General features: G+C 38.4%; 1 protein-coding gene across 1 annotated transcript in view; it reads right to left on the bottom strand.

The window, feature by feature from the left end:
• Positions 1 to 3026: 3026 nt before the first annotated feature.
• Positions 3027 to 15494, bottom strand: part of LOC146810201 (uncharacterized) — a 75647-nt gene continuing 63179 nt past the window's right edge. Inside the window, exon 3 of the mRNA XM_085614413.1 lies at positions 3027 to 3153. Within this exon, the coding sequence (XP_085470539.1) occupies positions 3057 to 3153 (97 nt within the window). The 3' untranslated portion in view covers positions 3027 to 3056. The remainder of the gene's footprint in view (positions 3154 to 15494) is intronic.

The raw sequence follows: 15494 nt of genomic DNA, 5'->3' as shown, positions 1-15494 counted from the left end.
GCCATGCCCCCTCCGTGCAGCACTCTGCAAACGCGCCCCCAACAGGTATCTCCAGTATGCGCCAGGGAGCTGCGCTGCAGCCAGGTGTTCTGAGGCCAAGCCCCTTTTTACACCTCTCTGCAACGCAGCTCTGTGGCGCTTACTGGAGGTACCTAGTGGTCTAGTTTGACCCTAGGGACCCTTAGGATTCAAGGGGACTTAATCTCTCAACTTAGAACAGCCACAGGGCGCGTTTACACAGTGGTGAAGGGAGGGGACGGGGCCTGAGGTGACGTGTGCAAACACGCACTATGGCACGTTTTAAATTGGGGATATAATTTCCCTTCAATACTGAGGGCCCCTGGGGGCTAACTAGCCCACCAAGTGCTTCCAGTAAGCGCCACTGAGCTGCATTGCAGAGAGGTGGTCCAGGCCGTGCCACTTTTTACACCTCTCTGCAACGCAGCTCTGTGGCACTTACTGGAGGTACCTAGTGGGCTAGTTGGACCCTAGGGACCCTCAGGATTCAAATGAACTTAATCTCCCAACTAAAAATGGACACAGGGCGTGTTTACACAGTGGTGAAGGGAGGGGACGGGGCCTGAGTTAACGTGTGCAAAAACGCCCTGTGGCCAGTTTTAAGAGGTAGTTTTAATCCCCATGCCCTCTTATATACTAGGGGCTTACAGAGGAGGTCATGCTAATCACAGGGGGACCCCAACGCATAATGTTCCCTAGTGTATGTAGGTGTTTTCACTGTATTCTAAGTGTCTTTTAACATAGCACTGGCTCTAGGACTGGTTAGTCAGGCTCAGTTACCACCAGTATCCGTCTGAAAAAGTTGAGGGTACAGGATGATTTTGCAACAAGGCTTCTTTCTGCTCTTCTTTTTGTTCTTTCTGCACGTTATCCTTCTTCCTGCACTTATCTTCGTATTTGAGGACTTCTGTTGCTTCTTTCTGCACTTCTTTTGTTTCTTTCTGTGCATTTTTTCTTCTTTCTTCACATGTCCTATCTCTGTAGGCATAGTTAGAAATTAGCATTTAAAAAACCTTTGAAATTCACAGAAAAAACCATAGGTTTCAGGCACGTTATAGTTAGGAATTAGCATTTAAAAAACCTCAGAAATTCACTGAAAAAACCATAGGTTTCAGGGATGTTATAGTTAGCTGGACTTTTCACTTGTACAAAACCATTGAAATTCCCCCGTTATAGTTAGTTCAGCTAACTATAACTCGGGCGCCCGCAATGCACTGCTGATGACGTCACATATTACATCACTCATGACATGGTCAGTGACATCACTCATGACATCACTGATGACATCTCAAATGACATCACTGATGACATCACTGATGACATCATCCTTGTGATAGAGTGGCAGACCTCCTCTCACCCTAATATAACCTTTGATACACACATTCAAAAATAGAGACTAAAATTTTCAAAACAATGGACATACCAATACCAGTTACAACAACCTCTTCAGTAATTCTAAGATCCACATACACATCCACTCATTCACCAACAGTCCTATACAGTCACTCATACATGTACTCACTCATCATATGTACTCATACACCTATACATCCTGTTACACAATGCCACTCATCCATAGAGTTACTCACACACATAGTCACTCATGCTAATAAAGAATCAAACATACATTTACTTGCATATACAGTTATACACACACCACCATACTTACTTCTACGGAAACTTACACATACTTAGTCTTTTAAACAATCACTTATAGAAACACATACTTATTCATACAGGAACTCTTTCAATCTCTCACTCTCACATATACTCACATATATACACCAATAGTCACATATACTAGTTTAAAACATATGTAGTTACTCATAAAGACACTATTGAGACAGTCATTCACTCACTAACACACCCATACACACACTCATCCACCCATACAGTCCTGCACACATGCTGTGTTCAAAACATACAAACAGTGAGTCACTCATTCATGCACCTATGCACTACGTAATACCCCCCACCGAACCATCCAGACACTCAGACTGATACTCAAAAAACCAACTAATAACCTATATAGACACCCATGTAGCTACTCACCAACCCATGCAGCCACTTATACACAAAGTGAGAGACTGATACAGATATTTACATATTTAAACATTACTCACTAAGCCATGTATTCACTATGATACACATAATCAGTCAGTTACACAATCAATTTTTCAAAAACAAATCATCCATTTAGACACTTATATACCCATTTATTCTTCCATCGACCTTGAGATATACATATATAAAACATATTTAATTTTCAGAAAAACACACATTCACTGGATGATGTCATCAGTGATGTCATCAGTGATGTCATTTCAGATGTCATCAGTGATGTCATGAGTGATGTCACTGACCATGTCATGAGTGATGTAATATGTGACGTCATCAGCAGTGCATTGCGGGCGCCCGAGTTATAGTTAGCTGAACTAACTATAACGGGGGAATTTCAATGGTTTTGTACAAGTGAAAAGTCCAGCTAACTATAACATCCCTGAAACCTATGGTTTTTTCAGTGAATATATATATATATATGTATATATATATATATTTTTTTTTTTGAATAGTCGATTCCTGGTCAAGGAAAGAATCCACACGAGCCCACTTAGTCAGCAAAGCAGTTTATTCCTCACAGGGCAGAAGAGGACGACGCGTTTCGACCACGTCCGTGGTCTTGGTCACATGACCATAATCTCCATTTGCACCAGTTAAGAAGAGTAAGTGCACTTTTTTTAAACATAGACATAGAAGAAATAAACAAATCGTGTTTTGCTTATGTAAATAAATCATATCAATGCAATTTGCAAAATAATCATTTAGAAATGTACAGAAAGTAATCTAACAATACAATTCATTTCATTGGTAGTTCATATTATTAACCAGTTGGTGCAAGAGTGTGGTGTTGAATTCATTTACAAACGATAAAGGACTAGTGCCTATTGGTAAACTATGTGACAGATTCAATATGCTTTGTTAAAGGAAGTTTTTCTCACAAGTTGAAACGAACAATGTGATGAACGGTCTAGTGCCCTTTAACAACTATCCAAATGTCGACTTGGAGTAGAGGTGACTCCGGTGCTCGTAATTTTATCACAGATGTGAGATACAGGAGGATTCATAGTGGTGTTCCTGTATAAGATCAAAAAGACAGATCTAATTAATAACAAAGTTTAACAAACCATAAACAGACAAGGCTGTATTTTACTCACACTGGTTGCATATGGTTTTCTATAATTACTCAACCTGTACATTCAATGAAACATAAGCAGAAAAAAGAAAAAAGTACATTATTGTTTTTTTGAAGTTTTTAAAACCAAGGGAAGGGAGGTATGGACAGGGCGTGAGTGGCCTACCAAGGTTTCCATATTTCAGTATGAGATAATATCTCATTAAAGGTGGGAATAAAGTTCCTCGTCCTGATTCAGGCCATCCGGAAATTTGGTGCCTGCTAGGAGGATGAGACGTGATTATAGTTTGCGTAAAGAGGCAATACGGTTCCCTCCTCTGGGGTTGGGTTTGACTGTATCCAATCCAAAATATTTGGCTTTGGTCCAGTCGGCCCCATGTTCCTTCGAGAAGTGTCTTGCAGTGCTGTAAGTTTGATCGCAATTTGTAATTGCTCGCCAGTGTTCTAGGATACGTTTTTTGATCGGAAAGGTAGTCGATCCGATATACCATAACTGGCAAGGGCATACTATTGCATACACCACAAAATCAGTATTGCATGTAATGAGTTTCGGAATTTTCCAGAGTGTTTTAGTTCTTTCAAGTGTGGCTTCTAGTACATTGTTACTATTTCTACAGGCCTTACAGTTCCCACATTTTCGGAAACCCTTCGTTTGTTGTAGCCAGCTTGTTTCTTTTGTTTGTAAATGGCTATGTACTAGCATGTCTTTGAGAGATGGACTTCTCATGAATGTAACTGATGGAGTGGCCCCTATTTCGTTTTTCAAGATTGGGTCCTGTTTCAGGATATTCCATCTGTTTTTGAGGATACTTTGCATCTGGTTGGATTGACTGCAATATTTAGTTATAAATCTTACTGTTTTTTTAGGAGTGGTCTGATTCGTTGAAATCTGTTTAATTTTGTTAAGGATTTCATCTCTCGATTGACTGTCCACTCTTTTTTCAGCCTGCAATATTGCTTTCTTGGGGTACCCTCTTTCCTTGAATCTCATTTTCATATCCTGTTTGGTGTTTTCATACAGTGAGTTCGTACTACAATTACGCTTGGCCCTCAAAAATTCACTGTAGGGGATTCCCCACCTGAAACTCGGTGGATGTGAACTGGCTGCATGCAGGATAGAGTTTCCTGCTGTTTTTTTCCTAAAAAGATTAGTGCTGATTCTGCCGTTATCATTACTGAGTTTCAGATCAAGGAAATCAACGCATTCTTGGCTATAATGTCTGGTGAATTTGAGATTGACATCATTCTGATTAATACAATCAATGAACAGATTAAGTTCGGTTTCTGTTCCTTCCCACACAAAAAAGATATCGTCGATGTATCTCAGCCATTTTGATACACATAGAGTCCAATGTTCAGTTTGTTCATTCCAGAGCACCTGCTTCTCCCACCAGCCCACCATGAGGTTGGCGAAGCTGGGAGCGAAGCAGGTGCCCATAGAAGTGCCTTGTAGTTGTTTGTAAAATTCTTTCTCAAACATGAAAACATTCTCCTTTAGACAGATATTGATCATGTCCAAAAGCATGAGTGTGTGTTCCAAAAATTCTATTCTTCGTTTTTTGAGAAAGAATTTGCAGGCTTTTACACCCTCATCATGTCTGATGCTGGTGTATAATGCCTCTACGTCCAGACATACCATCCAATGATTTAATCCTAATTTAACATCCTTGATTTTGAGTATGAAATCTGTGGTGTCTCTGAGATAGGATGAGAGGTCTTCGACAAAGGGAAAAAGAAAGTGGTCTACATATGTGCTAGTATTTTCAAGTAGACTATTTTTCGATGAGACAATAGGTCTCCCTGGAGGTTCGGTCATGTCTTTATGTACCTTTGGAAGAAGGTAAAGTGTCGGGATTGTAGGAGTATTATTCGTGAGGAATTGTTTCTCATCCCATGAAAGTAGGTCTTTGTCATGCCAGACTTGGAGTTTGTCATGATAGGTTCTTTTCAGATCATTAGTGTATTTCCTGTCTACTTTACAGTAACATGTTGGATTGTTCAGTTGGCGTAATGCCTCATTAGTATACATCACTCGTGTCATAATGACAACATTACCTCCTTTGTCGGAGGGCTTGATCACTATTTCCTGGTCTTTTTGTAAACTTTTGACCACCCCCCACTGATTTTTGTATATCAGATATATATATATATTATCTACTGGCGGTCGCCAGTAGATAGTTATAGTTAGGACCGTGTTTCCATAGGAAATCCGCAACATTCTATTTGGAATAACTTTGGCGCCGATGGACGAATCCTGGCGAAATTTTCAAAATAGGTGGGGCGCTCCGCTCCGCTCGTATCCTGAAAGTCTTGGGGGGATTTGAAAAAGGGGGGGTCCCAAAACGTGTTTTCCCCATGCATTTTTCCATAGGACCTTTAGTCCAAGCTACAGCCCGAACGGCTGAACAGAATTACTTGAAATTTGGCAGAGAGGTAGTCCTCAGGTCAGGGATGTGCCTTTTGTAGGTCTGGTGTAAATGTGTTCAGTATTTGCTGAGAAAATAGCATTTAAATCAATATATATATCTATAAGCGCGCTCCGAGCGTGTACGGTAAGCTTACCGTACGCGCACGGTGCCGTGCGCAAGCTTAATTCTGATTGGTGGTTACATGACTGTAAACATTCGAATCGGTCGAAATCAGGAAGTGTCGGCCGCCATTTTGTGTGTCTCACACTGATAAACAAAGGTGGAGAACGTGAAAAGGGGGCAACGAAGAGAGTTGCAGACCCCCTAGCGTTTGTCAGGGGGTCCAAGAAGGTCACAAAAGTATGAAAAATACATTTAAATGTTTTTTTTTAAAAATCGCGGGGTGCGCGTACGGTAAGCTTACCGTACGCGTACGGCAGAAAAAAAACGATAAAAAAAATAGAAGTAAAAATCAAATTTAAGTGTTTAGATATTAGGGGGCTCTAAAAAGAGCCGTTGTGTTTATGAAGTGTTTTTTTGTGGTACTTACAAGTAAGTACCGATGCAGAGTCTAAAGTTCAAGAGGAAGACTCTGTTGCCTTCATCAGTGAAATGTACACCGTCTCCTCTATAAATGCCTTGCATGTTGTAACGCAAGTTGTTGTGGTATATAGAACCCATACCATAGTCTCTGAGGAAAGCAGAAATAGATTTGTTGACGTGCTTTCTTGCTTTGTCAATCTGCGGACAAAATTGGTTGGACCAGTTCCACTTTTGCCTTTGGCATATGTTAGAATATACAAAGGCAGATTGAGGAAAAAGCGACATCAATTGCACAAAGGTGTCCTTAATAAGCATTTCCAGACCTACCCCAGTTAAAGTGCCTAGGTCATTTCCACCACAGTGCACAATAATAAGGTTAGGCTGTGGGAGATGTCGAAAGGTTTTCACCAAAGGCATTAATTGGTGTCACTTTAACCCTCTCTGACCAATCCATTTAATGTCTACATTTGGCAAAGCAAGGTCTCTCACCATACTTCTTTTTTCTGCATACTTTTCACTCCAGAAGACATAGCTGTGACCTACAATCTACACTGTGAACATCTTTCAAGGAGATCTGGATGCACTCAGGAGGTGTCTTTCAGTAGAATGGCAATATGAAATGAAAGACAGTTGTAAAATGGAGGCATACATATTTTTTTAAAATAAAAAGAACTCATTGGCTGATTCAAATCATTTTACAGTTAAAACTAGGCTGTATGTGTACATTTTTAGAAGCATGTTTTGTATTGGTTCAGAAAATTGTGTTCCCACAGAAGATTAATTTGGATTTGCTGTTAGGTTTGACAGGTGAAGCACTCTTGCTCTTTGGATTTGAAACATTGTGTGCTGAACTTCTGACCTCTCTGCTCACAGCAGTGTTCCATGAGCTGTTGCTATGGTAGCAGGCAGAAGTCAAGTTGGGGGAAGGGTTCATTTGGAAAAGGGTTGAAGTTTTCAACCAATAGAAATGCGTGATTTCATTTGAAAAAATGTTTGAAGCACTGAGATTTGTAATTAACATGTATATGTGTGGAAAAGAGAGGGAAACATTGCCATTTACTGGTTCTGGAGAGAGGAGAGAGGTGTAGAGCTCTGATATTCTGACTCTGATAGTCTGCTGTTTGAGTGCCACATTTCTTTCTCAACTAAGTAATTTTAAAGGTGAGATATGAGTTTGAGAGAGGATGTATGTGGTGATTTTTGATATAAATATTAGAATTGTGATTCTTCTTTAAAAGTTATGTTTTACATTTTGTGCTTTGGGAGATATTTAACTGTCTTGAACTAGTAAAATATTATGGAGTGTGTTTTCACCATAAGTTAAGGTGTACTGGTATCACTGAGGAATACTGTTTTGTGCCTAGAATCAACCCATGAGTCTGTGTGCACACAGGAATTGTTGTCAGAGATTTTAATAGTGATGGTCCGGTTCTGTAAGAATGGCATTTGTAGGAAAGGGGCAACTTTCTTTTTGTAAATATGATGGTTTCCATTCGGCATAAATCAGTAACACACAAATGGGAGGCAAATGCTAACACATTTGAAATTGATATAGCTGATTTTACTTCTAATCATGCAATTGCTGAGCTTGGTCATACATATACAAAACTGCAATTAAACCTTGCCACACATGTACTTTTACATACATTACTACAATGTTTATGCTGTTATGGATGCATGCATGCATATGTCTCTTGCAACTGAAAATACACAGTCTGCAGAAGCAGACTCTTAGCACACACCCAGCTGTTTATCCTGTAGAATCATGCTTAGTATTCACAAGTGAGTGGTGTTTCAGGTAGCAGTGAGTAACGCTAATACATTCAACATCACTAAGGCTGATTTCTTTTGCTGGAGTGTAGTCAGTCACCAAGGTTACACATGTTCATGGTCTCAAAAAGCTGTTTGCACATGTGCTGTTTTCTGATTCTGAAAACTGTAATGAAAATGTATCAGACTGTTAGAGTACTTATCACTTGCAGAAAAAAACAGTAGTAAGTGTGATTTGAAATTGGCTAGCAAATTTCGTTTTCTGCCTAGAATCACACCATGAGTCTGTGAGCACACAGGAATTGTTGTCAGAGATGTATTTCGTGTCACTCTGGTTCTTTTTGGATGTATCCATGCATATGTCTCTTGTAACTGAAAATACACAGTCTGCAGAAGCAGACTCTTAGCACACACCCAGCTGTTTATCCTGTAGAATCATGCTTAGTATTCACAAGTGAGTGGTGTTTCAGGTAGCAGTGAGTAACGCTAATACATTCAACATCACTGAGTCTGATTTATTTTGCTGGAGTGTAGTCAGTCACCAAGGTTACACATGTTCATGGTCTCAAAAAGCTGTTTGCACATGTGCTGTTTTCTGTTTCTGAAAACTGTAATGAAAATATATCAGACTGTTAGAGTACTTATCACTTGCAGAAAAAAACAGTAGTAAGTGTGCTTTCAAATTGACAAGCAAATTTCGTTTTCTGCCTAGAATCACACCATGAGTCTGTGAGCACACAGGAATTGTTGTCAGAGATGTATTTCGTGTCACTCTGGTTCTTTTAGAATTGCATTGGTAGGAAAGGGGAGGTATTGGATGTTGTCAGAGATTTTATTTCTGTTGGCCTGGTTCTGTAAGAATGCCATTTGTAGGAAAGGGTCAGCTTTTTTTTGGGAACTGTGATGGTTTCCATTCAGCATAAATCAGTATCACACAAATGGGAGGCAAATGATAACACATTTGAAATTGATATAGTAGATTTTGCTCCTAATCATGCAATTGCTGAGCTTGGTCCTACATATACAAAACTCCATTTAACCCTTGCCACACATGTACTTTTACATACATTACTACAATGTTTATGCTGTTATGGATGTATCCATGCATATGTCTCTTGTAACTGAAAATACACAGTCTGCAGAAGCAGACTCTTAGCACACACCCAGCATTTTATCCTGTAGAATCATGCTTAGTATTCACAAGTGAGTGGTGTTTCAGGTAGCAGTGAGTAACGCTAATACATTCAACATCACTAAGGCTGATTTCTTTTGCTGGAGTGTAGTCAGTCACCAAGGTTACACATGTTCATGGTCTCAAAAGCTGTTTGCACATGTGCTGTTTTCTGTTTCTGAAAACTGTAATGAAAATGTATCAGACTGTTAGAGTACTTATCACTTGCAGAAAAAAACAGTAGTAAGTTTCCTTTGAAATTGGCAAGCAAATTTCGTTTTCTGCCTAGAATCACACCATGAGTCTGTGAGCACACAGGAATTGTTGTCAAAGATGTATTTCGTGTCACTCTGGTTCTTTTTGGATGTATCCATGCATATGTCTCTTGTAACTGAAAATACACAGTCTGCAGAAGCAGACTCTTAGCACACACCCAGCTGTTTATCCTGTAGAATCATGCTTAGTATTCACAAGTGAGTGGTGTTTCAGGTAGCAGTGAGTAACGCTAATACATTCAACATCACTAAGGCTGATTTCTTTTGCTGGAGTGTAGTCAGTCACCAAGGTTACACATGTTCATGGTCTCAAAAAGCTGTTTGCACATGTGCTGTGTTCTGTTTCTGAAAACTGTAATGAAAATGTATCAGACTGTTAGAGTACTTATCACTTGCAGAAAAAAACAGTAGTAAGTGTGCTTTCAAATTGACAAGCAAATTTCGTTTTCTGCCTAGAATCACACCATGAGTCTGTGAGCACACAGGAATTGTTGTCAGAGATGTATTTCGTGTCACTCTGGTTCTTTTAGAATTGCATTGATAGGAAAGGGGAGGTATTGGATGTTGTCAGAGATTTTATTTTTGTTGGCCTGGTTCTGTAAGAATGCCATTTGTAGGAAAGGGTCAGCTTTTTTTTGGGAACTGTGATGGTTTCCATTCAGCATAAATCAGTATCACACAAATGGGAGGCAAATGATAACACATTTGAAATTGATATAGTAGATTTTGCTCCTAATCATGCAATTGCTGAGCTTGGTCCTACATATACAAAACTCCATTTAACCCTTGCCACACATGTACTTTTACATACATTACTACAATGTTTATGCTGTTATGGATGTATCCATGCATATGTCTCTTGTAACTGAAAATACACAGTCTGCAGAAGCAGACTCTTAGCACACACCCAGCTGTTTATCCTGTAGAATCATGCTTAGTATTCACAAGTGAGTGGTGTTTCAGGTAGCAGTGAGTAACGCTAATACATTCAACATCACTAAGGCTGATTTCTTTTGCTGGAGTGTAGTCAGTCACCAAGGTTACACATGTTAATGGTCTCAAAAAGCTGTTTGCACATGTGCTGTTTTCTGTTTCTGAAAACTGTAATGAAAATGTATCAGACTGTTAGAGTACTTATCACTTTCAGAAAAAAACAGTAGTAAGTGTGCTTTGAAATTGGCAAGCAAATTTCGTTTTCTGCCTAGAATCACACCATGAGTCTGTGAGCACACAGGAATTGTTGTCAGAGATGTATTTCATGTCACTCTGGTTCTTTTTGGATGTATCCATGCATATGTCTCTTGTAACTGAAAATACACAGTCTGATGAAGCAGACTCTTAGCACACACCCAGCTGTTTATCCTGTAGAATCATGCTTAGTATTCACAAGTGAGTGGTGTTTCAGGTAGCAGTGAGTAACACTAATACATTCAACATCACTAAGGCTGATTTCTTTTGCTGGAGTGTAGTCAGTCACCAAGGTTACACATGTTCATGGTCTCAAAAAGCTCTTTGCATATGTGCTGTTTTCTGTTTCTGAAAACTGTAATGAAAATGTATCAGACTGTTAGAGTACTTATCACTTGCAGAAAAAACAGTAGTAAGTGTGCTTTCAAATTGACAAGCAAATTTCGTTTTCTGTCTAGAATCACACCATGAGTCTGTGAGCACACAGGAATTGTTGTCAGAGATGTATTTCGTGTCACTCTGGTTCTTTTAGAATTGCATTGGTAGGAAAGGGGAGGTTTTGGATGTTGTCAGAGATTTTATTTCTGTTGGCCTGGTTCTGTAAGAATGCCATTTGTAGGAAAGGGTCAGCTTTTTTTTGGGTACTGTGATGGTTTCCATTCAGCATAAATCAGTATCACACAAATGGGAGGCAAATGATAACACATTTGAAATAGATATAGTAGATTTTGCTACTAAACATGGAATGGGTGAGGTTGGTCCTACATATACAAAACTCCAATTAAACCTTGCCACACATGTACTTTTACATACATTACTACAATGTTTATGCTGTTATGGATGTATCCATGCATATGTCTCTTGTAACTGAAAATACACAGTCTGCAGAAGCAGACTCTTAGCACACACCCAGCTGTTTATCCTGTAGAATCATGCTTAGTATTCACAAGTGAGTGGTGTTTCAGGTAGCAGTGAGTAACGCTAATACATTCAACATCACTAAGGCTGATTTATTTTGCTGGAGTGTAGTCAGTCACCAAGGTTACACATGTTCATGGTCTCAAAAAGCTGTTTGCACATGTGCTGTTTTCTGTATCTGAAAACTGTAATGAAAATGTATCAGACTGTTAGAGTACTTAACACTTGCAGAAAAAACAGAAGTAAGTGTGCTTTCAAATTGGCAAGCAAATTTCGTTTTCTGCCTAGAATCACACCATGAGTCTGTGAGCACACAGGAATTGTTGTCAGAGATGTATTTCGTGTCACTCTGGTTCTTTTAGAATTGCATTCGTAGGAAAGGGGAAGCTTGTTTTCTGGAAATGTGATGGTTAGCATTCAGCCCAAAACAGTATCTCAACTAAGAGGCAAATGCTAACATATTTGAAATCAACATGGTAGATTTTTCTTCCACTCGTGCAATGGGTCATGTAGTTGCTACATGCTAAAAACTCATATTAACCCTTACCACACATGTAGTCTTACATACATGTTTACAGTGTTTATGCAGTTATGTAAGGGTCCATTCAAGTCTCTCTTGCACCTGCCAGTAGACAGTCTCCAGAACCACACTCTTAGCAGAGAGCTAGCTGTTTTTCCTGTACACTCATGCTTACTAATCAGCACTGTGTGGTGTTTTAGGTAGGAGTGAGTAACGCTAATGCATTGAACATCACCAAGGCTCATTACCTTTGCTGGAGTGTAGTCAGTCAGCCAGGTTACACATGTACATGGTCTGAAAAAGCTGTTTGGACATGTGCTCTTTTCTGCCTCTCTAAACTATAAGGAAAATGTGTCAGACTGTTATAGTAATTTTCACTTGCAAAAAAAAACAGTAGTAAGTGTGCTTTTGAATTGCAAATCAAATATTGTTTTCTGCCTAGAATCACACCAAGAGTCTGTGTGCACACAGGAATTGTTCTTAGAGATTTAATTCGTGTTGGTTTTATTGTGTTTTTCACTTGTAGGAAAGGGGTAGATAGTATTATAAGATTTGAAAAGCTCATAAAAAATATAGTAATATATTTAAATTACAAAAAGGTCTTTTTTTTTAGTTTCTTTCAGGTATTGCTGCAGAGCAGTGAAGGAAATATAAGATGCCTATAAAATCAAGAAAGCGAAAAGAACAGAAAAAACATGTATATTTGAAGACAACTGGAGGACCCAAGTTAGGTGAAGATGCTCATGTTGGAAAAAAGAAAAAGTCTTCTGGTAAGCAGACAAAGGAATTCTTTAAAAATATATTCAAAAAAAGGAAAAATGTAAAAAATGTCCCCACTGGAAAAACTGTTTCAAGTAGAAAACAACAGGACAAAAGTGAGAATTTACTAAATGCTAATGTACAAGCAGAAGCAATAAAGATTGACTTAAAAAGAAAAACAGCATTTAAAGAGATCCGTAGAAAAATGTTTCAGAGAAGAGTGATGTCCAATTTGCTAAAGGATGTGAAAAAATATAAGAAAAAAACGAAATTTTACAAGAGAAAAAAAGATATTGAAGCCATTGTAGCTAAGGCTTTAGAATTAAAAAGAAAACTATTCATTTTAATTTTGAACAGGATGCGTACATTAGAAAAAATGGTCAATGTAATGAAGTCACAAAGCAAAAAGAAAAGAGTAGTGAAAAGAAATAACTTTTGTAAAGTGTTTTTAGGAGAATGGATGCATAGTTCAAGTACTGAACCATTTTTTAATGAAGAGAGTTATCTTCAAAGTAATAGTTTACTGCATGCAGTTGACACCACTGGACGAGCTTATGAAGTGAAAGATGGTTGTATAATGGAAAAGGAGAAAATGGTTCCAAGAAATGAGGAAGAAGTGATTGCGGATGAGGTTATGGGGAGACGTCCTAAAGCCCCCGTGTATACTTGGAATTGTAGTAGTATTTGTACTTTGCGACAGGAATCTATTGATAAATTACGTGAGTTTTTAAGAGAATATAGTAAAAAGAGTGTTAACCAGAAGATTAAGGTGCTTCAAGGACTAGATCCATGCAGAGTGAGAGAGAATACTGGTTTGCAAGGACACTCTCTGGCTTGTCTATCTAGGAAAGTTTGTCAAAGTGTTTTTCACCATTTTAGGATGCTGGCAGTTCATCATACTGAAATTAGAAAATTTGTGAGAAGATTGTATTTTGCTAAAAGTCCAGCACTAAAATTAAATGAGTTGAATAGGGCTCTGTTCCGTGGATGTTGAGAAGGTTACTGATGAAATTCAGTTAAGTTACTTTGGTCCGGAACAAGAAAGTGCAAGGAATGACACAGTTATTGAGGAAAATGCGGAAGAGAATGTAGAACCCTCCGTAAATAAGACATTTGAAGATCAAATAACAAAATTTGCTATCATCTCTAATGAAAGACCAAATATTACTTGTATTTGTTGCCGGAGAAGCCATTATAAAATCCAAACAAGGAATGTTGATCTCTACAAAAAAAGTGAAGAAGAAGATAATTTTAAGTGGAAGGATTTTGCAACATATATATTTCTTGAAAATTGTTTTGATTTGGGTGAAGATCATCGTATTTGTAAATACTGTTACAACAAGTTAGAAGAAAATAAAATGCCAGCTAGAGCTGTACATAATAATTTAGAATTGGTTGAAATTCCTGCAGAACTTTCTGATTTAAATACGTATGAGTCTATACTCATTCAATGTGTTCATCCGTTCCAGACCATAGTACGTATGGAGCCCAAAACTGGTAAATTACCTCCTTCAGATTTACAGAGAGGTTTAAAAGGAAGAGTTGTCTATTTGTCGTTGGATTTGAAAAAAAATATGGAAACTATTGATACAGATACTTTGGAAACGGAACCATTAGTTATTCTGGTTAATGGTGTACCTACAAAGAGTAAGAAAATTTGGCAGGAGCTGGTAGATGTACGGAAAGTACAAAGAGCAAATTTATATTTGAAAAGGAATAATAAATGGTATGAATCAATTTATATAGATGAAGATGAAGAAGATTTACTAGGAGACACAGACACACCAACTGGGGAAATTGAAAAAGTGGACAAGTCAAAAGAAGAAGAAATTTATGAACATTTCAGCATACATCCTCTTCATTCAAAAGAAGTTATGGCAAACACTATTGATCTGTTTCAGATGAAAAAAGCCAAAGAAACTCCCGTAAGTGTATGGGAGGAGAGTTTGGAAGCTCGTTGTTTTCCCCATCTGTTTCCTACAGGAGAAGGTGGACGATACGATGAACGTCCAGTCCAGATACCTGCTTCTGAGTATCGGACTACAAGATTATATGCAGAAGATCCCAGATTTCGTCAAAGTATTCCTTATTTGTTCCATCTGTTATTTGAAAGTGACTTGTCTGCACTATCTTATGCAGTAAATCACATTTTAAAAAGTGGAGTACATCTACATAATGTGTCTGCTAAGGATTTTATGAACAAAGTGCAGCAGCGAGATGATCATTTGGAATCACAATTGATCAATCTGATGGCTTGTCAGCGTGGGACAAATGAATATTGGTACCGACGCCATGGAGAATTGAAATGTATGTTACGGAATTTAGGAACTCCTACATGGTTCCTTACCCTAAGCTGTGCAGAGTACGCTTGGGATGATCTTCTGGATTTTCTTCGAGAGGCAAATTCAAACATTAAAAACATCGAATACAAGACAGCAGGAGAACTGTGCTCATTGGATCCGGTTAATGTTTGCAGATATTTTAATCATAGATTTGAGGCTATGATGTCCTTCATCTGCAATAAAAAAAATCCACCTCTTGGAGAAGTTGTGGATTTCTTTTGGAGAAAAGAGTACCAAGCAAGAGGTGCTCCTCATATTCATATGCTGTTGTGGATCAAGGATGCCCCAAAATTTGGAACAGATGCTGATGAAGCAGTTTTATCTTTCATCGAAGAATATGCAACATGTGCTATACCTAAAAGCACAGAATAGAAAAAGTTAAAAGACCA

The sequence above is a fragment of the Triturus cristatus genome, chromosome 7 (genome assembly GCF_964204655.1).
Source record: "Triturus cristatus chromosome 7, aTriCri1.1, whole genome shotgun sequence".
NCBI lineage: Eukaryota > Metazoa > Chordata > Amphibia > Caudata > Salamandridae > Triturus > Triturus cristatus.
This window is presented reverse-complemented; position numbering and strand designations above follow the sequence as displayed.